Genomic DNA, 25,955 nt, shown 5'->3' with positions numbered 1-25,955 from the left:
AAGTTGCAGATCCCTAACCTAATAACTAGCTAATACCTTTTTTTTTTTTTTTTTTTAAACCTGCTGAGATGTTCAAGTGAATTTTCACACCTCATTTTTAGGTGAAGTATACATATTTGTATGCAAGCCACACTTTCTAAAATAATTTCACAGAACAGCTTTTGTGTCCAGCTAGTTCTTTTGACCCCAGAGGTCTTGTTAGTCACAAATCAGGGAGTTAAACTGGTCTTTAATCAGCTTAGCATAATGATCCTAAGTGTGTGTTAATTTGCAACAGATTGTGGCTGTTTTGAAAAGGAAAAAAATCTGTCGCCTTCTAAATCTGATGAAATGATAAAAGTCTTGAAGCAGAGTAGATTGATAAGTGTGACTGTTTTTTATAGTCGATACACTACTTTAAGGAGGCAGGGCCCAAGAATTGTCAGAATGTGACGTTTGACCCCCCTTCTCAGTATGATACATATTTTAATGGAGACTTGTGTTTTGTTGGTTGGGCACTCTGTTGTTCATTTGTTTCATTAGAGTAGGTGTGATTGACAGACCCACAGATTCTAAGTGAATAGTTCTGTAAGGATATGAACTTAGTTGGGAGATGTCTTTTAAGCTAGTGGTTCTCAAGTTTGTTCCTGGGGTCCTCTTTGACTGCATGCTTTCATTCCAAATAATTTCTGCTTTCATTTGGGTTATTACCCTAATTTCTGTTGTTCCCCAGCTTCTGCCCTTGTGTCAATTCAGAAATTTCAACCTAGTTTGAACTGTTTAGAGGATTGTAGCAAGTTATTGTTTTTTATAGTATAGAATTAATTAGAGCACTTCTTGAAGCCATCTACTTATAGTGAGCCCATTTCTGCCCAACTCTTTGAAATTGTCCATGGAAATAAAGTGAAGGAAGCATGCTTCACAGAAAAAAGGTGAATTGAAATGAGGAAATGAAAGAAACCTAAATATTTAATGAATGACAAAATGTCTAGTACTGCTGAACATTTCCACATACAAAACCCAGATTAAACAATCAAATCATTTTAAAAGTAAGAGTGACTTGATGATAGTGAAACTGGTTGGAATGAAAACCTGCATGTGTAAGAAGGTTACAAGGAGTTAAGCCCTGTCCAAATATTAGTGGTAATAGATGTGAAAGAAGGTTATAGGCACAATAGTCCTAGGTGTGGATCGACTTTGTTCTAATTTGCTGACTCTGTCTTAGTTTCTACAAAGCAAAACTCAAACCTGTTGGAACAGATGCCAGGTACTGGTCAAGGTCTTTTAATAGCTGGTCTGTGGTGGTTATTTACGTAGGGGAGAAAGTGGAAGGTGATGTAGAGCATTACTTTATTGTAGCCATAGTGATTGTTCTTTTGCCTCATCTGTAATGATTTTCCCAGAATCCAAACACATATTAGCAAAAAAGTCTCAAATACAAAAAAAAGCAATACATATTTTTACTGCATTTTATCCTTGCTCCATGTTCCATTTTTCATTTTAGCCTGCTTGACTGGTCATTAAATTTATCCTGCAGAGAGGAAGCGTTTAAATAATTTCCAATCCTGCTGTGTGCTGCATCGCTAGAAGCTGCGCTAATCTTATTTATTCAATTATCTCTATGAGTTATTATTGTGTTCAGGCTCCATAACATTAAGATGTGACTGAACACATTAGACCACAACATTCAGCAGGTAAAGAGTTCCTTTTGTGGAGACTTAGTCAATTTGTGTTAAAATTTAAATTGAATAGAAAATACCCAGTTCATTTGTGACAGTACTTCTGATATTTGGTTAGGGACCTTTTGATTTTTTTTTTAATATACAATTGAATTCTTGTTTATATAAAAATGTTCACCTTTGCCTTAAATGTTTTGTACTTGTACAATTGATAGATGAGTTTTTTGTAAACCTTGTTGCAGCCAAGTGCTGCTTTATGTTAAACTCAAAAGCATGTACTGATTAAATTTTTCCTCGGTATATGAATTTCAGAGTTGTATAGTTTGCTTATAATTTATTAAAGCTGAGGTCTGTTTCTAGCTACTTTTTGTCTCTATTAAAAACTCTGTCAATCAAGTTAAAAGTGCTGTGTAGAACTGAGAAAATAATCACAGCTTGCTTTACGTAGCTTATCTATATTACTAAACGAAGGTTGTATATATGCACGGATGCCAGATGCACCGAAATCGCTCGTGCACTGCGCCTCAGCACCCTAGAGTCAAACGGCCGAACGCAAACGCGCACACTATTGCATATACAACCTTCGTTTAGTAATGTTTGTATATATGCAAATATTGCAGAGGCCAGAAGCACCAACAGCGCAGGCGTACACGCACTGCGCCTTAGCGCCCCAGAGTCGAACCCAGCGGCTTCCTAGAGTCAGTAGGTGGCGCCCACACAACACAACCTGTAAACTAAACTTCAGGGCACAATACAACCGCCACCCGAACGGGAACACCACCGCATATATAACCTTCGTTTACTGATGTTTGTATATATGCAAGGAAGAAGCACCGAAAGCGCCCCCAAGTCAAACCCAGCAGCTTCCCAGAGTCAGTAGGTGGCGTCCAAACAACACAACACGACCTGTAAACTAAACTTGAGGTAAAGTGTGCATGGCAGGTTGTATATATGCACAGATGCCAGAGGCCACAAGCAAGCTGTACACAGTACAACCTCCGCATGAACACGACCGTGCACACCACCGCATATACCACCTTCATTTAGTAATGTAGCCCTCCAAGCCCGGATCCGCCGCCATGGTCACTTCAGCACGTCAATCCGCCGCGGTCCACAAACGACTTCTAGCTAACGACAGCCATAAAAACAAATACAAGACCGCATTGATAAAAACAATGAACGCAGGCGCGCCTCTGAAACACCAGAAGCAGATGAGTCACGGCTACAAAAAGAAACTGCTTTAGTACAAATGTACAGTACTGTGCAAAAGTTTTAGGCAGGTGTGAAAAAATGCTGTAAACAAAGAATGCTTTCAGAAGTATAAATAATGATTGTTTATCAATTTACAAAATGCAAAGTGAGCGAACAAGAGAAAAATCTAAATCAAATCAATATTTGGTGTTACTACCTTTTGCCTTCAAACCAACATCAATTCTTATAGGTACACTTGCACAAAGTCAGGGATTTTGTAGGCTTATAGTCAGGTGTCTGATCAACCAATTCTACCAAACAGGTGCTAATGATCATCAATGTCACACGTAGGTTGAAACACAGTCATTAACTGAAACAGAAACAGCTGTGTAGGAGGCTTAAAACTGGGTGAGGAACAGCCAAACTCTGCTACCAAGGTGAGGTTGTGGAAGACAGTTTCATGTCATGGCAAGATTGAGCACAGCAACAAGACACAAGGTAGTTCTACTGCATCAGCAAGGTCTCTCCCAGACAAAGATTTCAAAGCAGACTGGGGTTTCAAGATGTGTTGTTCAAGCTCTTTTGAAGAAGCACAAAGAAACGGATCGTAGACGCAGTGGTCGGCCAAGGAAACTTAGTGCAGCAGATGAAAGACACATCAAGCTTATTACCCTTCGAAATCGGAAGATGTCCAGCAGTGCCATCAGCTCAGAAATGGCAGAAACCAGTGGAACCCAGGTACACCCATCTACTGTCCAGAGAAGTCTGGCCAGAAGTGGTCTTCATGGAAGAATTGCAGCCAAAAAGCCATACCTCTGACGTGGAAACAAGGCCAAGCGACTCAAGTATGCACGAAAACATAGGAACTGGGGTGCAGAAAAATGGCAGCAGGTGTTCTGGACTGATGAGTCAAAATTTGAAATATTTGGCTGTAGCAGAAGGCAGTTTGTTCATCGAAGGGCTGGAGAGCGGTACAATAATGAGTGTCTGCAGGCAACAGCGAAGCATGGTGACGTTTGGGGCTGCATTTCTGCAAATGGAGTTGGAGATTTGGTCAGGATTAATGGTGTTCTCAATGCTGAGAAATACAGGCAGATACTTATCCATCATGCAATACCATCAGGGAGGCGTATGATTGGCCCCAAATTTATTCTGCAGCAGGACAACGACCCCAAACATACAGCCAAAGTCATTAAGAACTATCTTCAGCGTAAAGAAGAACAAGAAGTCCTGGAAATGATGGTATGGCCCCCACAGAGCCCTGATATTAACATTATCGAGTGTGTCTGGGATTACATGAAGAGACAGAAGGATGTGAGGAAGCCTACATCCACAGAAGATCTGTGGTTAGTTCTCCAAGATGTTTGGAACAACCTACCAGCCGAGTTCCTTCAAAAACTGTGTGCAAGTGTACCTAGAAGAATTGATGCTGTTTTGAAGGCAAAGGGTGGTCACACCAAATATTGATTTGATTTAGATTTCTCTTTTGTTCATTCACTGCATTCTGTTGATTGATGAAAATAAATGATTAACACTTCCATTTTTGAAAGCATTCTTTGTTTACAGCATTTTTTCACACCTGCCTAAAACTTTTACACAGTACTGTATTTATTTAATTAAATGAAAACTTTCCCAGGACACACCCACCCTCCATGATTTTTCTTCCCTCCAAATATCAGAGGGAACAGAAAGTGATTGCCATTCTTGGATTTGCGATTCTTTCGAGAATCGCAGGTTTGCTGGTAGATATTAGGATATAAAGCAGAAGCAAGATAATTAAATCTGTGGGTCCATTAACAGCCTTTACTAACCTCCAGAGCTTTATAGAGCAAAGACAATTTTAATAAAGTAACGACGTCTTGGCTTAGGATTGCCAATCACTACAGTGATTGGTTAAGCTGGCACAGAAAATTATATATCTTGCTTTGCTTTAAGAAGGTAATATAGATTTAGACAGAGATGTACAGATTTATGTAATTACAGTACAATCCCTCTTAACTGGCCTCGCATTAACCGGCTGACAGATTAACCGGCCTGTTAAATAAAATAAAATAATGTTTTTAATCCTGAGTTCATCTTTATATTATATGTATGCACTTCCTTCTTTCCTGGCAGGTGAGAGGGCTCCTAAGCTCAGTGATTTCCGTTTACATATTCCTTTATGAATTTTCCACGGTGCCTTCTTCTTTCTACCTGACGGCTCCCCTTCTTCTCCCATTGGGCTTCGCAACGGGAGTTGCCGTACCTGCAGGAGCAGCTGCCTTCCACACTGGTCTGGTAGCCCTCCGATCCCTGGCTACGTCGGGCTCCATCCGGATTGAGACTTGGGTTCTTTCCCCAGCGGCCAGAGCGCTCACGTTGGGGCTAAACTGGCCCAAAGCCTCCACGACTGCCGCTGCCTTTCAACAGCCAGTCATCTTCAATACCGATCTCTCAGCTGGGGCAACCGCTTTCTTGAGCCCCACAGAGTGTCACCCAAACACTCATCAGCAGGGGTTCACCTCCCAGCTGTCTGCCTTTGCTCCATCGAATCTGCTCTCTCTCTCGCTCGTTCTCCTGCAACGGCTTTCCTCTGTCTGCTTCCTTCTCCATTAACCTCCCGTTCTTTCCTGTTCTCCCCCAAAGTGCCTCACGCTTCTATTTATCATGGGGACACGGATCAGATGTGGCAATTAGCAGTTCCCGGGAACAATTACGGATGCAGACGACTCCTCACCTGTGCACTTAAGCTAGGATTGCCTGCATTACGAATTCCCCGGGGACCGATCGGCCACACATACTTGCTAAGCCGCGAGTGCGGCGATTATTTATTTAAAAAGTGGCCATTTTGACTTGAGCTACACCACACTGTCCAATCGTTGTATGAGAAAAAAAAACCCATGTGCAAAATCGTGGATGAAGCCTTGTGGATATGGTTTCGTACAGTACATACCTTAGAAATACTTTCCTACATGAAAATAGATGTGTCGGATTAACCGGTCATGGGTCCAGTTCCGAGGTGGCCGTTTAAGAGGGATTGTACTGTATTTGAATTGTCAGTTAGGATTGTTATACAGTCATTTGTCTGTTGGGAGACATGCAAGTAAGAATTTCAGTGTACCATGTACAAAGTAAACCTCAATATAAACTTGGGCAGCACAGCAAAACTGCATGTAAACTGAAGCCAATCCCAGGCAGCACAGGGCACAAGGCCACCGTAGGGCATACACACACCCAACACCCACAAACCAAGCACAATCTGAGGGGGAAAAAAGAATCAAAAGGTACAAAACATAAGCACGAGCATTTCTTCACAAGTTTATTTTTTCACAAGAAAAAAATACAATGTTAACAATAAGGAGTTCATAGACAGCACGTTAGAGTTGAATCAGTATTTAATGCGGAAATCGGAAGTGTTTTCAGGACTGATATTAAAGGACTATTGCCCCCAGAAATATAATTTTTTAATTGTTATTTATCTCATGTACTTCGTAGTTAGTGGTGGCTGAGGTAAATTTAAAATCTTGTGTTTTAGTGAGGAAATTGTAAACTGAATATTCACTCTCAACAGGGCCCTGCTATGATAGATTCTGGACAACCGCAAATAATACCAAAAAAGTAGAAAAGGAAGAAAAATTCTCATGTGACTTGTGTTGCATAATCCACATATCTGTTATTCATTTGTATGATACAAAGTTTGAAAATGTGTGCATTTTTTTCTGAAATATTAAGTTACTTCTTAAACTCTGTATTGAATCTTAACAGTAAAGACACCATTCTTACAAAGCAGTGTGTTCGAATGAAGGAAAAAAAATCCTTTTTGGGTGGAGTTAGTGCTGGGAGGTATACTGGTTCATACCGAAAACCATTTATTTTTGTTATGATATGGATTTTTCTTATACTGCAACACCAGTTTAAATAGCCTAAACAACGTTCTGAACGTGGCGCAGTAGGAGACTGTTTAATGGGGGACCTTTTTCACTGCTACAATGCTAAACCGCATGCAACGGAGTACATGTGTTAGTGGAGGTATTGAGCAGTGAAAATGGACTGAGAACATTCCGAAACTGAAGCTGTAGCAGATGATAAAAGTTGAACATGATGACACAGAAGAACTTTTGCTGGAAAAAGGACCCTTGTCTGTTGTCTGGAGATACTTTGGTCTACATCCGACCCTTTAAAACCAAACAACTATTTACTGCAAATGCTGCTGAGCTAAAGTTGTCGCCGCAGGCGGCAATACGAGTAATTTGCTGCACCACCTTAGCCGCAAACATGCTCTGGAGTACCATGAATGTATGGAGCCAAGATTGGCACCCTCCACGTCCTCAGGTAAAATTGAAAAAGCTAGAGGACACTCAAGTCTGACGTCACTTGTACACGCGTTTGCTAGAGGTACTGCCTACGACAAAAAAAAGCAAGCGCTGGATCAAGATAACCAACGCCATTACAATCCAGATAGCTAATGTGTCAGTGGACAGAGATTAACATTAACAGAAAGTGTAGTTGGTTTACAAAAAATATTTACTATTTATCCCTTTTCTAAGACATGTTCAGTGCAGTACAACTTTTGAGAAGCACCTCTGGATATTTTACTAAGTCTAAATGCCTCTTTGGATGGTTGAAAATATGTTGTCAAAATTATAGTTTTAAGTTGTTTGCAAAATTTGTTCAGTAAAAAGGTTCTAGATTTTGACTGCAACTGTCATGCAATGTGATTCCTTCTCTTCATTAGTGCCACCCCCTTGAAAACTATCACTTTATGGGGCCATGCAAACCTGTCTTAATACTTGTTTGCACATTAAAATGTTTTTTTTTTTTTTTTTGTACAATGTACAATTCTCATGACAGTGGAATAGGTTATTCTTAGCCAGTCTACTGCAGTAATTGCAGTGGAAAATGTGGTTAACATCCAGTCATGCATGGGAAAAAATACCGTCTAATTCTGTGAAACCGGTATAATTTTGAAAAATACTGTAGAGAAAAGCCAAGCAAAATGACACCTTTTATTGGCTAACTAAAAAGATTACAATATGCACGCTTTCGAGGCAACTCAGAAGGGGCCTGAGTTGCCTCGAAAGCTTGCATATTGTAATCTTTTTAGTTAGCCAATAAAAGGTGTCATTTTGCTTGGCTTTTCTCTACATTCATAATGGCTAACACGGTACAACACCCTAGTACGAAAAATACTGTGATATAGAATTTTGATCATACCGTCCAGCACTAGGTGAAGTATTTCCTTTAATATTGGCACTGAATAGGGTCTTCCAGGTAGCGTAAAGGAGTGGTTCTAGAGAGGGGCAGCACTGAAAGTTAGATAATGTAGCTTTAGAATTGTTATAATTCTGGCTTCAAAAGATATGATCATACACTGAATATATATAGAGTGGGATGTTATTCAGCTTTTTAAATCCATAACATAGTTTTAATTGTAAATCATTACCTGACAGGAAGCCAGTACAGTGTCTTCATTATGTCTATTTTCTGGGCAACTACATTTTGCGCTTACTGTATTTGTGTCAGTACATATGCATATCTGATGTTTTCGGAGTTAAGTACATAGTAATAGAATTGGCAGTATCTAACAGAGGTACAATAGTGCTGGTTTTCCCCTTGTGTGTCAGTTTAGTAACTTGCACTGATAGCTTCAAGTCATCTTCCCTATGTACAAGATGGGTGGTTCCTAGCAGGATGTGCTGAATACAGACTTGTGTTAAGTTTTGTGTATGTCCAGTTTTTGGTATTGTACTTAATTTTTTTTTTTTCTCCTTCTAGACTAAAGTGCAAAATGAGCTGTCTGATCAGCAGTCCAAAGTCCAGCATTTACAAGGTATTTGGAAGCAGTGTCTGTTGTGTCTGTGATGAAAAGAGCTAATGAAATATTTAGATTATGTAAGAGATGGTCATACCCAAAGCTGACAAAGGGATAACAAAGACAAAGAATAACAATGTTAATTTTTGAGAAACAAAATATGCTAGTTTTCAAATTCTGGCCTTGATTCAATATGTGTGTCAGTAAATAACTTGGCATGTCTTCATGTACTTTTTAATTTGATTTTGTTTCTCGGTAATGTAATAAGTGAAACAAATGCCAATTTTAAGTTATTAAATGGGAACTGAAGGAGAGCTTATTTTTTGAGCTTTCTGGGTAAATCACTCTGTTTTCCTTATATGTCCTTCAGGAAACAAGAGGAATCTACTTTTGACTTTTAATAAGCATCAAAATAAAAGACTTATTTTTTAATAACTGACCTGGAGAGTTTTTGCTTAGTCTGCTTCAGTTGTGTGCTAAAGATTACGTTTTGTTGTCTTTTTTTTTTTTTTTTAATATTTTTTAAGTGAAAGTAAGTTAACACAGCTTCTACAGGGAACATAATTAAATATGACATAGTGTCGAAATTTTAATGCACATTCCCGGTTTATTTGACTGGAAAACAATGTATAAAATATGGCATGTGCAAAGGTTTATGCACCCTGCCAGTTAGTACTTTGTTACACTCACAAATTCCAAATGTTTATTGTTCACAATTAACAGTATTTCTATTCTTGATGTATGATTCCCTCCACACACCCCAACTAACCCATCCCCAAAGTTAAAAAAATTCTTCTGGTTCAAAAATCTTTTGAAGGAATTTTTTGAAAGGTTATCTAAACTTCTTTTCAGTTAGAAAATTAAAAAAAACAGAATTTGACGGAGGATGCACAAACATTTGTACATAATTTTAAAATGCAGAAAACACACAGGACAGGCTACTCTACCATTTATTAAACTACTTTGGTGCAAATGAAAGTGACAACTGATGCACTGCAGAGGCAAATTACAGGCTATTACACAAGGAGAGCTGGACAGGGCCATAGAAGGACATCAACCCAGCAGCAGGACCAGTATCTATCTATCTATCTATCTATCCATCTATCCATCTATCCATCTATCCATCTATCCATCCATCCATCCATCCATCCATCCATCTTCTCCATTGTGTGAGGAGGAACACTGCCAGAGCCCTACAAAATGACCTCCATCTGGCTACTGGTGTGCATGTTTCTGACCAAACTGTCAGCAACAAACTCTATGAGGGTGTCATGAGGGCCTAATGTCCTCTAGTGGGACCTGTGCTCATAGGCCATCACAGTGCAGCTCAAATGGCATTCACTAGAGAATACCACAGTTGGTAGCTCTGCCACTGGCACCCCACTCTCTCCACAGATAAGAGCAAGTTCACACTGAGACCTGAAAGAGTCTGGAGATGCGGTGGTGAATGTTATGTAGCCTTCGCCATCATCCTGCATGACCGGCTTGGCGGTGGGTCAGTGATGGTCTAGGGGAGCATATCCTTGGGCAGGTTGCACAGACCTGCATGTGCTGGGCAGCAGTACCCTGACTGCTGTTAGTCACCAGGATGACCTCCTCAAATCCATTGTCAGACATTATGTTGTTGCAGTGTGCACTGGGTTCCTCCTGGTGCATGACATTGCCAAGCTCATGTGTCCATAGTGTGTAGGCAATTCCTGGATGACAAGGGCATTGATACCATTGATTGGCCCGCACGTCCTCCAGCTCTCCTCATGTAATGGCCCTTTTCTGATACCTCCTCCATGCCCTTGAGGCCTTCTTGTGATGACATATATGCATGTGCCAACCTGGAGGAACTGGACTACTTGTGCAATTGTAGTCCAGAGAGCAATTGTCTCTGGCCAACACCTGCAAAACGCCATTCCCTTTTTGGGAGTTGTCTTGTTGTTGCTTCCCCAGTGCACTTGTTGTCACTTTCATTTGCACCAAAGCAGATGAAGATGATTCACAATTGCTTATGCTTCCTAACCGGACAGACTGATATCCCTTACGCTTAACTGTCTTGGTGTTAGATTGTGAAGATTAAGAGTTCCCTTAATTTTTTTGAGCAGTATATTTTCTTACTACAGTTTTGCATGTCAGAAGTAATATATTAGTAAAATATTGCCCAAGCAAATTATCTTTATGGTAGTTAATACTTTTCTGTAGGGTTATTACAAAAATTAGGTCTAATAAGAAATTGTACTTTTCAGCAATCTGAAAAAATAAAATGTATTTGCATATATTGCGACTGACATTTGAAGTTCAAAGTCATCATTATGTGTAGGTGAAAAACACATGCTGAGATTCCAGTTCATCTCATGGGTTGCTCATGGCAAATACACTCAAAACTACCTAGGCTAATTGGAAATTGCAAATTAAGCTAACCTGTATGTCTCTGGTGACATGGGAGGAAAACTGGACCCCAGGAGAAAATCAATACACATACAAGGAGAACATGGAAATTCCACATAGATAATAACCAGGTGCGAAATTCAAACACTGGGTCTGGATTATCTTGCCCTACATTCATAATATCCTAATATTTTATATTAAATGCAAAGAATGTGCTTTTGCCTTTTGAGGAAATTCACTTTTCCACAGGATATTGAGTTTTCACTTGACACTTGTAATTCGTTTTTTCCTTTTGCTTTTATAATTTACATAATTCTACTTTCACAGTTTCTTCTAATGGCAAAGTATTTTTGTGTCCTGAGTAACTAAAAGCATTTATATTTTTTTGCCTTGAACAAGTTGTGGATGGCAATGCAGGTCCAATGCTGGCCTGATCGGTCCTATTCAAAGGAGTGACATAACAAAGGAGTGAAACCTCAGATATAAATTTCAAAGGAGTGAGTGACAACCATCCAAGTGGTAGGTGAGGCGACAACAATTTTTTTGGCGAACGTACTTTCAGTCGGATGTGGTCCAATAAAATGTCACTCCTTTGTTATGTCACTCCTTCGATACAGACCCGGCCTGATTAATGAATTTTATTTTTTATTTATTAAACCTCTTATATTTATCTGCCTTATCAGAGCAAGTTTCTGAGTTGCAACAGGAGTTGATAAAACAGGAAGAGCAGCTTCATGAATATAAGAAGAACAGCACTTTTCTTGTGAAGAAACTAGAATATGAGAGGTAAATATGAGGCTGTCAAAGTAGCATCATTTAGGAGAGTTTAAAATACACAGCTATGTAAACACTGTGTCACCTCCTTATTGTCTTTTGGTTTTAAACATTAAAAGTTCTGGAGTCAGAATGAAGTATTTCTATTATGCTTTATTATTATATTATTTTTATTTGTTAATAAATGTGCTGCATGAATTGTGAAAAATCACAATTCAATTTTTATAGAATGAGACTGGGCTTTAGCTTGAACAAATGTTAATGGTTTTTCGTGTCATTAGGGTAAATATTAAATCAAATTTTTAACAAACAATGATTTTATATAGGTAGATTTATGAAAGTAAACATGATTGTCTGTCTGCCATAGAGTAAAGAATAAACATTGCTGTCAAAGGCGGAAGTTTAGTCTTCTATGGTATTAATTTAAGTAATAAGCAGGGACATAAGTAATTACAGTAATCCCTCCTCCATCGCGGGGGTTGCGTTCCAGAGCCACCCGCGAAATAGGAAAATCCGCGAAGTAGAAACCATATGTTTATATGGTTATTTTTAGAATGTCATGCTTGGGTCACAGATTTGCGCAGAAACACAGGAGGTTGTAGAGAGACAGGAACGTTATTCAAACACTGCAAACAAACATTTGTCTCTTTTTCAAAAGTTGAAACTGTGCTCCATGACAAGACAGAGATGACAGTTCTGTCTCACAATTAAAAGAATGCAAACATATCTTCCTTTTCAAAGGAGTGCAAAGCAAGCAGTCAAAAAAAAAATCAATAGGGCTTTTTGGCTTTTAAGTATGCGAAGCACCGCCGGTACAAAGCTGTTGAAGGCGGCAGCTCACACCCCCTCTGTCAGGAGCAGGAAGAGAGAGAGAGAGAGAGAGCCACAGAAAAACAAAGTCAAAAATCAATACGTGCCCTTTGAGCTTTTAAGTATGCGAAGCACCGGTGCAGCATGTCCTTCAGGAAGCAGCTGCACACAGCCCCCCTGCTCACACCCCCCTACGTCAGCGCAAGAGAGAGAGAAAGAGAAAGAAAGTAAGTTGGGTAGCTTCTCAGCCATCTGCCAATAGCGTCCCTTGTATGAAATCAACTGGGCAAACCAACTGAGGAAGCATGTACCAGAAATTAAAAGACCCATTGTCCGCAGAAACCCGTGAAGCAGCGAAAAATCCGCGATATATATTTAAATATGCTTACATATAAAATCCGCGATGGAGTGAAGCCGCGAAAGGCGAAGCGCGATATAGCGAGGGATCACTGTAGTATGTAATTTATTAGTAGAATTGGTATATTCTTCCTGCTTTTTGGTTCAAGTGTTATTTTATTTGAGAGTATGGACATGTATAGTCTATTCTTTTGACAGCCACCTCAAGTTGTTGCATTTGTATTGACTCACTTTTTTGTTTACATTTTGTCTTCAGTATATAGTCAATTCTGAAAGATCTTTCCTAGTTCTATTAAAATAAGTAAACTTATAGAAACATTTGTAAGGAAGGAGTGCCAACATGGTCCTAGAAAATACTGTAATAGGAAACGGTCAGTTATCTTAACCTATCAGTGATACTTAGCAGAGGTTTACAAGAACAAACTGAAGTAAACCATTCATTTACTGACAATTCATCACTAACCAACAGTTCATAGGTTAGACCAATTCTTTTAATCTCTATTAAAATCATAGTGAAACAAGTTAAGAGTTAGTAGAATATTTGACATGTATTTGACCACATGATATGTTCAGAAATTCTGTTTCAATAAATTTCCAATAGTGCAGCTCTCCTCAATATTTTGTACATATTTTTTGGTATGTATCTTCTGCACATTTTAAGTACTACTTAAAAATGCTTTTTTTTTTCTGATTAAATCAGAACCAGATTTTAGTAAATGACAAGTATGATGTATGAACACCACCCCCCTCTTCTGGACATTTAAATGAATTACAACAGGCAAAGCAGAGGATCTGGCCATGCAACTTATTTACACATTCCATGTTATGAAACTTAATAACAGCTTTCCTTCATTTTTGTGAGGAAAAGACATATTTGATGCATCATCTGCACGTTCCAAAGAACTAAAAAAATTAATTACACTTTGCCATTTATTCTTTGAGAGTGAAACAGAACCATATGTATTGCAGGGTTTCATAGTATTAAGTGCATTTCATCTATACTGTAATTACAAATGCACCATGAAAAACATAATATAAACACAGCAGAATGTTAACACAAACAAGGAAACCTCTAGCAACATGTTTAAACAATATATATATATATATATATATATATATATATATATACATACATACATACATACACACACACACACACACACACACACACACACACACACACACAGGGTGCCTTTAGGTCCAGTTTCAATTTTCCAAGGTTACACATTCTAGAAAGAATCATTCTGTGAGGAAAGAATAATTACACATGTCTTGAAATTCTTGAAAATATGTTAATCATATATGACAACACAAACACATACAGGCAGAGGAAGAAATAAATCAAAGCTAATCAAGTAATGATGTGTAATGCTTTCAATAACAAGACGGAGCTATGGGTGATAATTAAATCCAAAGAATGATTATGACAGTAGGTGGAACCCTTAATAATTTGACAGAACCCCTCGGACATCAATTGGGTACGTCAGGTTCCATATCAGTGTGTGAATATTGTAGCACTCCACTAAGATTACTAATTAATCATAATTAACAGCCTTATTCACATAATTGTTGCTTAACGATATACCTACATTATTTTATTCAATTTTAATGGTAAACATTAGAAAATATCTGACACATCAAAATATGTATTATTGTCTAGACTTGTTATTTTTGAAGTTAATAATTATAAGTTATTTCTAGGTCTGTCTCTTTGACTCTGTTGTGAAATTTTATGTATATAAGTATTGTTATTGCACTCCACTGAGTAGTGTATAGGGTTTTTGAACTAATCTGTTGGAGTGTATTTGTCATTTTAGCCTGCATTGTGTCCAGCAAATTACAGAGTTAAAGACGCAACATGAGGAGGTTTTGAAGAAGTTAACCATGGAGCTGTCTGAGCAGAAACTGGTATGTTCCTTTTCTAGATCATCTTCAGTCTGATTGTCTGTCACAGCTCGTATATATTTATTTACTATGACTCTTTAACAACAACTAGAGCAAAACTATTTTGTTTACACTTAAAAATTGATGAGCAAACATTTGCACATATATTTGAAAAGTGCAGAATGATCAGTTCTTTGGGGACAGTGTAAATATTGACCAGATTGTTTATAGACTAATAAAAGCTTCAGATGAAAACAGTATACAAAAACTTTGTCTTCTATTAAAATTCCAACACATGTATGTATGGACTGTGGTAGTATAGTTTTCTGTTGCTTTCTGTGTTATTCCCAGCTCAGTTACAAAGGTTGTTTTGGTCTGTTTGGGGGCTTACTGAAAAGTGTTGAGATAGAACTGTACTGTATGTGTGCTTTGTTTGGTGTTTCTGCACAGTGGAGGAGCAGTAGTCAAGGTCGAGGTCTTGTGATTGGACTGTATACCAGTAATGGGGCAGATTTCTGTTTAGCCATTGAGCTGTCATGCCCTAGTAGTTAACCCCTCTTTTGCAGTTGCAGCCACAAGTGAAGATTTTTCATCACTATGTCAAAGATGTATGTTTGAATTTTGTGTGAAGCTTGGGAAAGTGGCCAGGAGACTTTTGAACTATGGAATGGATACATTGAGACAAAGTATTTGAGAAATGCAAAGAGAGGAATTTTTCAGCCCTTTGAAGAGAGAAATTCTGAGTACATCCTTTAAAGATATTGTCAAAAAATCTCTGCTGTATGTACAGGTGCTGGTCATAAAATTAGAATATCATGACAAAGTTGATTTATTTCAGTAATTCCATTCAAAAAGTGAAACTTGTATATTAGATTCATTCATTTCACACAGACTGATGTATTTCAAATGTTTATTTCTTTTAATGTTGATGATTATAACTGACAACTAATGAAAGTCCCAAATTCAGTATCTCGGAAAATTAGAATATTGTGAAACGGTTCAATATTGAAGACACCTGGTGCCACACTCTAATCAGCTAATTAACTCAAAACACCTGCAAAAGCTTTTAAATGGTCCTTCAGTCTAGTTCTGTAGGCTACACAATCATGGGGAAGACTGCTGACTTGACAGTTGTCCAAAAGACGACCATTGACACCTTGCACAAGGAGGGCAAGACACAAAAGGTCATTGCTAAAGAGGCTGGCTGTTCACAGAGCTCTGTGTCCAAGCACATTAATAGAGAGGCGAAGGGAAGGACAAGATGTGGTAGAAAAAAGTGTACAAGCAATAGGGATAACCGCACACTGGAGAGGATTGTGAAACAAAACCCATTCAAAAATGTGGGGGAGATTCACAAAGAGTGGACTGCAGCTGGAGTCAGTGCTTCAAGAACCACCACGCACAGACATATGCAAGACATGGGTTTCAGCTGTCGCATTCCTTGTGTCAAGCCACTCTTGAACAAGAGACAGCGTCAGAAGTGTCTCGCCTTTGGACTGCTGCTGAGTGGTCCAAAGTTATGTTCTCTGATGAAAGTGGGACCTTGATTTCCAAAGGAAATGCAAAATTTAGAGTCTGGAGGAAGAGAGGAGAGGCACAGAATCCATGTTGCTTGAGGTCTAGTGTAAAGTTTCCACAGTCAGTGATGGTTTGGGGTGCCATGTCATCTGCTGGTGTTGGGTCCATTGTGTTTTCTGAGGTCCAAGGTCAATGCAGCCGTCTACCAGGAAGTTTTAGAGCACTTCATGCTTCCTGCTGCTGACGAACATTATGGAGATGCAGATTTCATTTTCCAACAGGACCTGGCACCTGCACACAGTGCCAAAGCTACCAGTACCTGGTTTAAGGACCATGGTATCCCTGTTCTTGATTGGCCAGCAAACTCACCTGACCTTAACCCCATAGAAAATCTATGGGGTATTGTGAAGAGGAAGATGCAATACGCCAGACCCAACAATTCAGAAGAGCTGAAGGCCACTATCAGAGCAACATGGGCTCTCATAACACCTGAGCAGTGCCACAGACTGATCGACTCCATGCCACGCTGCATTGCTGCAGTAATCCAGGCCAAAGGAGCCCCAACTAAATATTGAGTGCTGTACATGCTCATACTTTTCATGTTCATACCTTTCAGTTGGCCAATATTTCTAAAAATCCTTTTTTTGCATTGGTCTTAATTGCTATCCTAATTTTCCGAGATGCTGAATTTGGGACTTTCATTAGTTGTCAGTTATAATCATCAAAATTAAAAGAAATAAACATCTGAAATACATCAGTCTGTGTGTAATGAATGAATCTAATATACAAGTTTCACTTTTTGAATGGAATTACTGAAATAAATCAACTTTGTCATGATATTCTAATTTTATGACCAGCACCTGTAGTTGAACATTTCTTTAGTGTTGGATGAATAAAGAGTGTGAAGGAAGGGAAGATAGTTTAAAAGGATGCATTTTCTTTTAAGTCTTGAAATATGGAGTAATAGGTGTGATTTGAATACATTTCAATTAACCCTTGTAATATTGTAATCTGTTGTGTTTAAAGTTCTCTTAGCTTTATCTCTTCTCTCTCTATGTGGTGTTTTCTGCAGATAAACCTTTATTTGGCTTTGTACACTTAGATTACATAAGCACATTAGTCTCAATATAGGCTCAAATATGAATTCAGAAGAGTGGACATTTTTAGGGTGTTTCCATCTATTTAAGTCTTCTTTACCCTGAACATTATCTGTTTTCTGCTTTCTGTGCCCTTAACTAACTAAACAGCCTTCAGGGCTATTCTGTGGTGGGTGGTGTTAATCGTATTTTATTTAGCAAAATTCTGTTCTGAAATGAATAAAAGACAACAAAGCTTTGTTTGATATGATAAAATAGATCCAGCAACATTTTTTCAGCTTAAGGGTAAATTATGTACTCGAGGACATCAGTGGAAATTAAGGAGAAGTGTATTTCAAATTGAAACGTTGAAGCAGTTCTGTTTGCAAAGAGTTTTGGGACTCTGGAACAAACTTACAGAGATATGTAGTTGAAACAGAAACCTTAAAAACCACCTTTAAGAAGAATCTGGATGAGTTATTGGGACACCTTGGCTTTTAGCTAAACAAACATACTTGATTTACAAAATGGTTTACTCTTCTTGTCAAATCTCTTTACGTATTCTTATTCTTTTGAATGCTTTGAGTTTGAGCCTGGGATAATTTCAGCACACAACCCGAGGGAGTGCTTAATAATAAAAAAAAAAAAAAGAAAGATGCACAGTCTTTCATTATTGCCATTTTTATGTCATTAACATGTAATAATTTCTTGTAATGTCACAAATTTCTCATGGGAGAGGAAATGATGTCACAATTAATTGCTTTTTAATAAAATGTCATGCACTGTCGTGAGAAATAAAGGGAGGCTTTGCATTAAGTCTGTGATGTGCACGTCTACAGATGTCCATCCAAGCATCCACCCATTTTCTAACCAGCGTATACAGTTCTGTGCTGCCCAGGAAACCTCACATGCCTTCAGAATACAGTAATCCCTCCTCCATCGCGGGGGTTGCGTTCCAGAGCCACCCGCGAAATAAGAAAATCCGCGAAGTAGAAACCATATGTTTATATGGTTATTTTTATATTGTCATGCTTGGGTCACAGATTTGCGCAGAAACACAGGAGGTTGTAGAGAGACAGGAACGTTATTCTAACACTGCAAACAAACATTTGTCTCTTTTTCAAAAGTTTAAACTGTGCTCCATGACAAGACAGAGATGACAGTTCCGTCTCACAATTAAAAGAATGCAAACATATCTTCCTCTTCAAAGGAGTGCGCGTCAGGAGCACAGACTGTCAGAAACAGAGAGGAAAGCAAACAAATCAATAGGGCTGTTTGGCTTTTAAGTATGCGAAGCACTGCGGCACAAAGCTGTTGAAGGCGGCAGCTCACACCCCCTCCGTCAGGAGCAGGGAGAGAGAGAGAGAGAAAAACAAAGTCAAAAATCAATACGTGCCCTTTGAGCTTTTAAGTATGCGAAGCACCGTGCAGCATGTCGCTTCACGAAGCAGCTGCACACAGAAGGTAGCAACGTGAAGATAATCTTTCAGCATTTTTAGATGAGCGTCCTTATCGTCTAGGTGTGCGAACAGCCCCCCTGCTCACATCCCCTACGTCAGGATCAGAGAAAGTCGGCACAAGAGAGAGAGAGAAGTAAGTTGGGTAGCTTCTCAGCCATCTGCCAATAGCGTCCCTTGTATGAAATCAACTGGGCAAACCAACTGAGGAAGCATGTACCAGAAATTAAAAGACCCATTGTCCTCAGAAATCCGCGAACCAGCAAAAAATCCGCAATATATATTTAAATATGCTTACATATAAAATCCGCGATAGAGTGAAGCTGCGAAAGGCAAAGCGCGATATAGCGAGGGATTACTGTAATGCATATAGGATTGTGGGATGTGAATGGGAACCTCACACTGGCAGTTCAAACAACAGGTACAGCAAATATAAATCATAGCAAGTTTTAAACCAAGTGGCTATTTGGCTTATCAACACCAGCGCTGAAATGAAAATGAACTGCTGCATTTGTTAATACCCAAATAAAATAACTTTAGAAAGCTTAACTATTAAAATGTCATGTACTGCATAAATAGAAATTCCTAATCACAAGAAAACACACACACAGAGAACTGCCAAAGCAGCATGCTGCGTGGCTGAATATGACTCTACAGATTCTAAATTTGTTATTTTGATTTTTGGGCAAGCTTGCATCAAATATTTGAATATTACTTTGGTTAATAAGAATGTAGTCCATTAGTTAGGTGTATTTGAATACTCCAAACATTTAGTCAAGTTAATTTTCTAATTCAACATTTCTACATGAACATAAGCAATAACTTATGTGAGAACTAGAAAACAGCAGAACAGAGGCTGTTTTACAGGAGTTCTGAAATAATAGATTAGTGTAAAAATGAAATATTTGACTTCACACAGGAAGCATTCAAGTTGGAATAAACGTAAATAAGAAAGAAGAGATGTGAACAATTAATCCAGCAGTAGTTGTGTCTCATTTGAATTCTGAATGAATTTGACTCGTTTGTTAAATATTTTTTCACCAGCTAATTTGCAAATATATATCTTACAATAGCTTATAGTTACAAAAATAGCTTTAAGCAGTTTAAATGAAAATATCCTAAATAATCTTTGAATTCACTTACTCAACCATACTTGTTACACTGGGGGAATTTAAGCCCTGTATTGTATTTTGATACAAGTACTAGTTTAATTAAATGATATTTGGAAGACTACTGGAAGAATATAATACAACTTTAAAGCTGCTTTTATTTTTAGTATATTTGTATATACACATACGCACACTAGGGGGGCCAGTTGTGGCCAGAATATTCGTAAAATCTATAAATGTACAAAAGAAAAATTATGTATTGGAGTCAAAAATCAAAAAATTCTATAAATATGTAAAAGAAAAATTATTATTTAACGAAGTAAAAATCATGAAGTGAGAATAAAATGTTTACTCTATTGCCGATGGAGTATTCCCGTTGAACTGAGGTCCACTATGCTCGATGAGTATTTATAAGAGACTAAATAAATGATCCATTCGTTTTAACTCACATTCTTATAGATAAAAAAAAAACTTAAAAAAAAAAAAAAAAGATAAAAAAATTGCATGAAAACTAAAGTGGTATGCAATGGGTCATCGTAACTCGACCTTCAGCTAACTAAATCACCTAAATACAAACATTGTTGTTATGAATAAATATTTTTTAATAGTTTGTTCCTGTGGAAGAAAGTTTACTTGATCAAAAATAAAAACCACGACTTTCTTGATATATTAGTTTATAATTTAAAAATGGAATAAGAATCTGAACATCTAATAACATCACATTAAAGTTCGATAAATTCTGAAAAGAATGATACCAAACATATATACAGTATGTAGGTTTTAAAATAAGCACGATTTAAAGCGTCACAAAAAACATGACATAAAATCATTGCACTTTTAGGCTTATATATATATATATATATATATATATATATATATAATATTACATTTTATATATACAGTGGGTACGGAAAGTATTCAGACCCCCTTCAATTTTTCACTCTTTGTCATATTGCAGCCATTTGCTAAAATCATTTAAATTAATTTTTTCCCTCATTAATGTACACACAGCACCCCATATTGACAGACAAAAAAAATAATTTTTGAAATTGTTGCAGATTTATTAAAAAAGAAAAACTGAAATATCACATGGTCCTAAGTATTCAGACCCTTTGCTCAGTATTTAGTAGAAGCACCCTTTTGAGCTAATACAGCCATGAGTCTTCTTGGGAAAGATGCAGCAAGTTTTTCACACCTGGATTTGGGGATCCTCTGCCATTCCTCCTTACAGATGCTCTCCAGTTCTGTCAGGTTGGATGGTAAACGTTGGTGGACAGCCATTTTTAGGTCTCTCCAGAGATGCTCAATTGGGTTTAAGTCAGGGCTCTGGCTGGGCCATTCAAGAACAGTCACAGAGTTGTTGTGAAGCCACTCCTTCGTTATTTTAGCTGTGTGCTTAGGGTCATTGTCTTGTTGGAAGGTAAACCTTCGGCCCAGTCTGAGGTCCTTAGCACTCTGGAGAAGGTTTTTGTCCAGGATATCCCTGTACTTGGCCGCATTCATCTTTCCCTCGATTGCAACCAGTCGTCCTGGTCCCTGCAGCTGAAAAACACCCCCACAGCATGATGCTCCCACCGCCATGCTTCACTGTGGGGACTGTATTGGACAAGTGATGAGCAGTGCCTGGTTGTCTCCACACATACCTCAGTGCAAGACACATGACAGCCCGCATGGAGTTTGCTAAAAGACACCTGAAGGACTCTGAGATGGTGAGAAATAAGATTCTCTGGTCTGATGAGACCAAGATAGAACTTTTTGGCCTTAATTCTAAGCGGTATGTGTGGAGACAACCAGGCACTGCTCATCACTTGTCCAATACAGTCCCCACAGTGAAGCATGGCGGTGTGTGTGTGTGTCTCTCTCGCATGCCTGTGTGTGTGTGTGTGTGTGTTTGTCGCGCTCACTCTCTCTTGCACGCTGCACAGGAAATGCACAAGGAGAGACTGAACACGTACAAACCGAAAGGGAAACTGACTTGTTCGTATACCGAGTGTGTGGTCGTGAACAGATGCAAAAGTTTGGCGAACTTTTTGGTCGTAAACCGATTTGTACGTGTTCCGAGACGTTTGTGAACTGAGGTTCCACTGTAATTATTAAATTGCTGGAACAGATGAAGCAAGCACCAGGAATGGTATGCCCTGTTGCTTCTGTTACTGGTAAAAAAATGATTTATCAACGTCAGGACATTAGTAAAATAAGTTGTAAGGCTGATGGCACTCTGTATAAGTTGCAATCTCATTTATTTTTTTTTTTTAGTACACAAAACTGATCATCTTAGGCAAAGGTCAGTGATAAAATGGAGACCATGTACTTAGCTGAGATTTTGTTTGCTGATTAAAGTATATTGTCTGGAATATAGTAATGATGGGTATAAATGTAGCCCTTAACAGACCTTTTTATTTAGATTCAAAACAAAGGCAACACATTAGTAGTTATGGCTCTTTTACACACTGTTTAGGATGCCCTCCACAATAGGTCAACTGTGGATTTTCCTGATTAGTGTACTGTTTTTGTGATGTGTAGTCCCCATTCCAAAACACTTGCTTGTTACACTTGCCCTGTAAAGAGAGTGTCTAGTTATCAGCTTAGTCATTTATCCAACAGTGTGTTGTACCTCTAAAATGTATATATTTTCCCTTTGCAGCGTATTAAAGATGAAGTTGCTTCCAACCCTAACATGCCTAAGCCTACTGTAGCAGCTAAAGTGAAAAAAGAACCTGTGCCAAACAAAAATGAAAATAAAGGTTAGTCAATAAAATAAGATGCATGTATTATTACAGTGTGCTGCAGGTCTCTAACATTAAAAGGTAGGGTAGACCATTTGCTTTTCCAAAGTGTGCTTTTCCATAGACCTTTTCTTTTTGGAAATTTGAGAGTTTCTCTCTAAAATGTATTTGTAAACTATTTAAAAAATGTTCTAATTTTATGTCTAGTGCTAATGTGATACTGAATTTGCAGAGTGTAAAAGTCAAGCCAAGAGAACCTCCACCATGTGATCAGTATGAGTAAAAAAGGATGAGCCTTCATTATGGATTAATTTGAAATTCTTTTTCACACCCACTTTTACCACTGTCTAGTTCTTTTTGTGAAAGATTAGCTGTTTATAAAGGTTTTTTGAAATGAACTGGCTTAGTTTTCAATGTGTAAGCAAATTTTATTTTTAGTGTTATTGCTGTTGAGTTAATTTAGCATCCAATGATTAACTGTGTAGTTCAGCTATTGATGTCAAACAAGTATAAGATTATCAGCTCTCTGGAGTTAGTTCACATTCTCAATACTAGTAGGAGTATTTTTAGATTATACTTTTTGTTCTTGGTGAATTAAGTTATACACTGTTTTTTTGGATACAATTTCAGATTATTTAATTCCACTTTCTGTGCTGTTTTGAATTATTCTATTACGTGTTTTCTTCTACAGATTTTTCTGTAGTCTACCTATTAATTTAGGCTTGCTTAATCACCATGTAATATGAACATCCACTGACAAGTCCAGAGCTTCATAGCTATTTTAAACAATATTTGCAGAGCTCAGTGAACTTTCCTCACCTCAAATATGATTTCACATAATAAAATATTGTTGTATGATACACAAATTTGTGTATAAGATATCATGAAAAAAATATTTTCTGTGAATTTGATGGTGGTTTTTTTTTTTTTTTTTTATAACCCCAAATCAAAAAAGTTGGGACGGTATGGAAAATGCAAATTTAAAAAAGTTATGATTCTTGAATTTACTTTGACCTTTATTTCATTACATACAGTATGAACCCAATATATTTCGTGTCTTGTCTGGTCAACTTCAAACCCAATATATTTCATGTTTCATTTCATTTAATATAATATACATCAGTTCCTGCATTTCAGGCCGCAGATTGGTCCAAAAAAATTTGGAACGGGGTAAATTAGGCAGGTAACGAATAATTAAATGATGGGATTTCAAACGGGTGATGTCAACAGGTGATTGTAATCATGATTTGGTACAAAAGCAGCATACACAAAAGGCTGATTCTCTGAGGAGCAAAGATGGGCAGAGGATTTCCAGTTTGTCAACAAGTGCATGAGAAAATTATTGAAATGTTCCGCAAAGAAAGATTGGAAGGGATTTGCATATTTCTCCCTCAACATTTATTAATATTATGCAATGATTTAAAGAATTTGGAGGAATTTCATTGCATAAAGGGCAAGTGTTCAAGACTAAGCTGAACACCTGTCACCTCTGATTCCTCAGACTGCACTGCATCAAGGATCATCACTCGTCAATAACTGATACAAGCACATTGTCAAAGGATTGCTTTAGCAAACCTTTTGTCAAGCACTCAATACAGAATTACATTCAAAGATGCCTCTTTTCTTTACCGTGCAAAAAAGAAACCTTATGTTAACCATGTCCAAGAGCGGCGTTGACTTCTCTATGGTTCGGAGGCATCTAGGATGGACCATCACACAGTGGAAACGTGTATTGTGGTCAAATAAATCAGTATTCCAGATTGTTTTTGGAAGAAATGGGTGCCAAGTTCTCCAGAACAAAGACGAAAAGGACCATCCAGACTGTTACCAGCCACAAAAAGTTATCCAAAACCAGGGTCTGTCATGGTATGGGGTTGTGTCAGTGTTCCTTGATAAAGAGTAATTTTATACTTGTGACAGCAACATTAATTCTGAAAAGTATGTTGAGATTTTACAGCAATATATGCTGCCATGAACACTATCTTTTCCAGGCACACCCATGCATTTTTCAACAAGACAATGTAAAACCACATTCTGCCCACATTTCAAAGGCATGGCTGTGGAAGAGGAGGGTATGAGTACAGGTACTGGACTGGCCTGCTGGTCTGATTCGAGTTTGTATTTTGAAACCCTATGTCTGGACAGTTTTATGCATTTTGGATACAGTGTTGGATACAGCATTAAATATAATGTCTTGTTGAGCATAGCAATACAGATCATACATTGTGCAAACTTCATAATGTCAGTAAGTGCAACATTTAAAGTAGAACACAAGTGTATCACTAATGTTAGCATGTCAATAGTTGCTGATGATTCTAACATGCTGCTCCTCAAGAAGTGTATAATATTTTTTTATACATACATCAACAATTCACCAAATAAACCTTATACAGCACCCTGGTGTCGCCATCTGACATGTTTTAGTGAAACTTAGGTGGCAATAATTTTTCCCTCTGTTAATTTTTGTGTTTATTGGATCAACAGCTACAGTGTAGGCACAGAAAATGTCCCAATTTAAATATGTTCACTACTTGAGGATACAGTCATTGTAACATTAAGTTCCTGTATGACCTTTATAATTTAGACCTGCTTGTGCCTGGTCCCAACTATTTAGAACTAGGAGTTGATAATGTATTAAGTACACCATTATATTTAGCGATATCTCGAGTTTTTATATATGGGGTTGCTTTAGTCTGTTAATGCAGAAGTGCTTAAAAATCAGCATTCATTAACTTCTGTTTTAAGTTTTCTGGTGGTATGTGATTGTAGAGCACTGTGGGTAACATGGTCTTTACAGTTGTGTTTGGTTTTAACATTGGCTATTGTTTCTTCTTCTTGCTGAAGATGTAGCCAAAGCTGGGGAAGATGCAGGGATGCCAGGAATTGAAGATAATGAAGTTAGCAAGTCAGAAATTGGAGCTTTTGGTCTGTACTATTTTTCTTGTTTCCCTTCCTTTCATATAAAGCATGTTGTGTATTTTCAGGTTGTTTTTATTTTTTACATTTTTTTATATATCCTACCTTAATTCATTAAGAAGTAGGGAAAATTGTCTATAGTGTGTTGTGCTGCAGAGCAATGCAGACAGTACGTTTGCTACATTTTAAATATGGATGTTCATGTGCTCAGTGGCATGTAGAGGTGAAACATTCAAATTTTGTGTGCAGTATCCCAAAATTAAGATTTATTGTTTTAACTGTTATTTAATATAAAGCTCAACATGTTTGCCA

At 37.9% G+C, this 25,955-nt stretch overlaps 1 protein-coding gene across 3 annotated transcripts in view; it reads left to right on the top strand.

Moving 5' to 3' along the window:
• The window catches only part of golm2 (golgi membrane protein 2), a 39,794-nt gene that overhangs the window by 6,083 nt on the left and 7,756 nt on the right, over positions 1-25,955 (top strand). For 2 of the 3 annotated variants that reach the window (XM_028822414.2, XM_028822415.2), the window contains exons 2-6: positions 8,604-8,658; positions 11,700-11,802; positions 14,775-14,865; positions 22,646-22,745; positions 25,572-25,652. In XM_028822414.2, the coding sequence (XP_028678247.1) occupies positions 8,604-8,658; positions 11,700-11,802; positions 14,775-14,865; positions 22,646-22,745; positions 25,572-25,652 (430 nt within the window). The remainder of the gene's footprint in view (positions 1-8,603; positions 8,659-11,699; positions 11,803-14,774; positions 14,866-22,645; positions 22,746-25,571; positions 25,653-25,955) is intronic. The other variant, XM_051920907.1, reaches the window with a different exon arrangement.

The sequence above is a fragment of the Erpetoichthys calabaricus genome, chromosome 17 (genome assembly GCF_900747795.2).
Source record: "Erpetoichthys calabaricus chromosome 17, fErpCal1.3, whole genome shotgun sequence".
Lineage (NCBI taxonomy): Eukaryota > Metazoa > Chordata > Cladistia > Polypteriformes > Polypteridae > Erpetoichthys > Erpetoichthys calabaricus.
The sequence above is the reverse complement of the archived record's forward strand: the minus strand, read 5'-3'. Positions and strand labels throughout refer to the sequence as shown.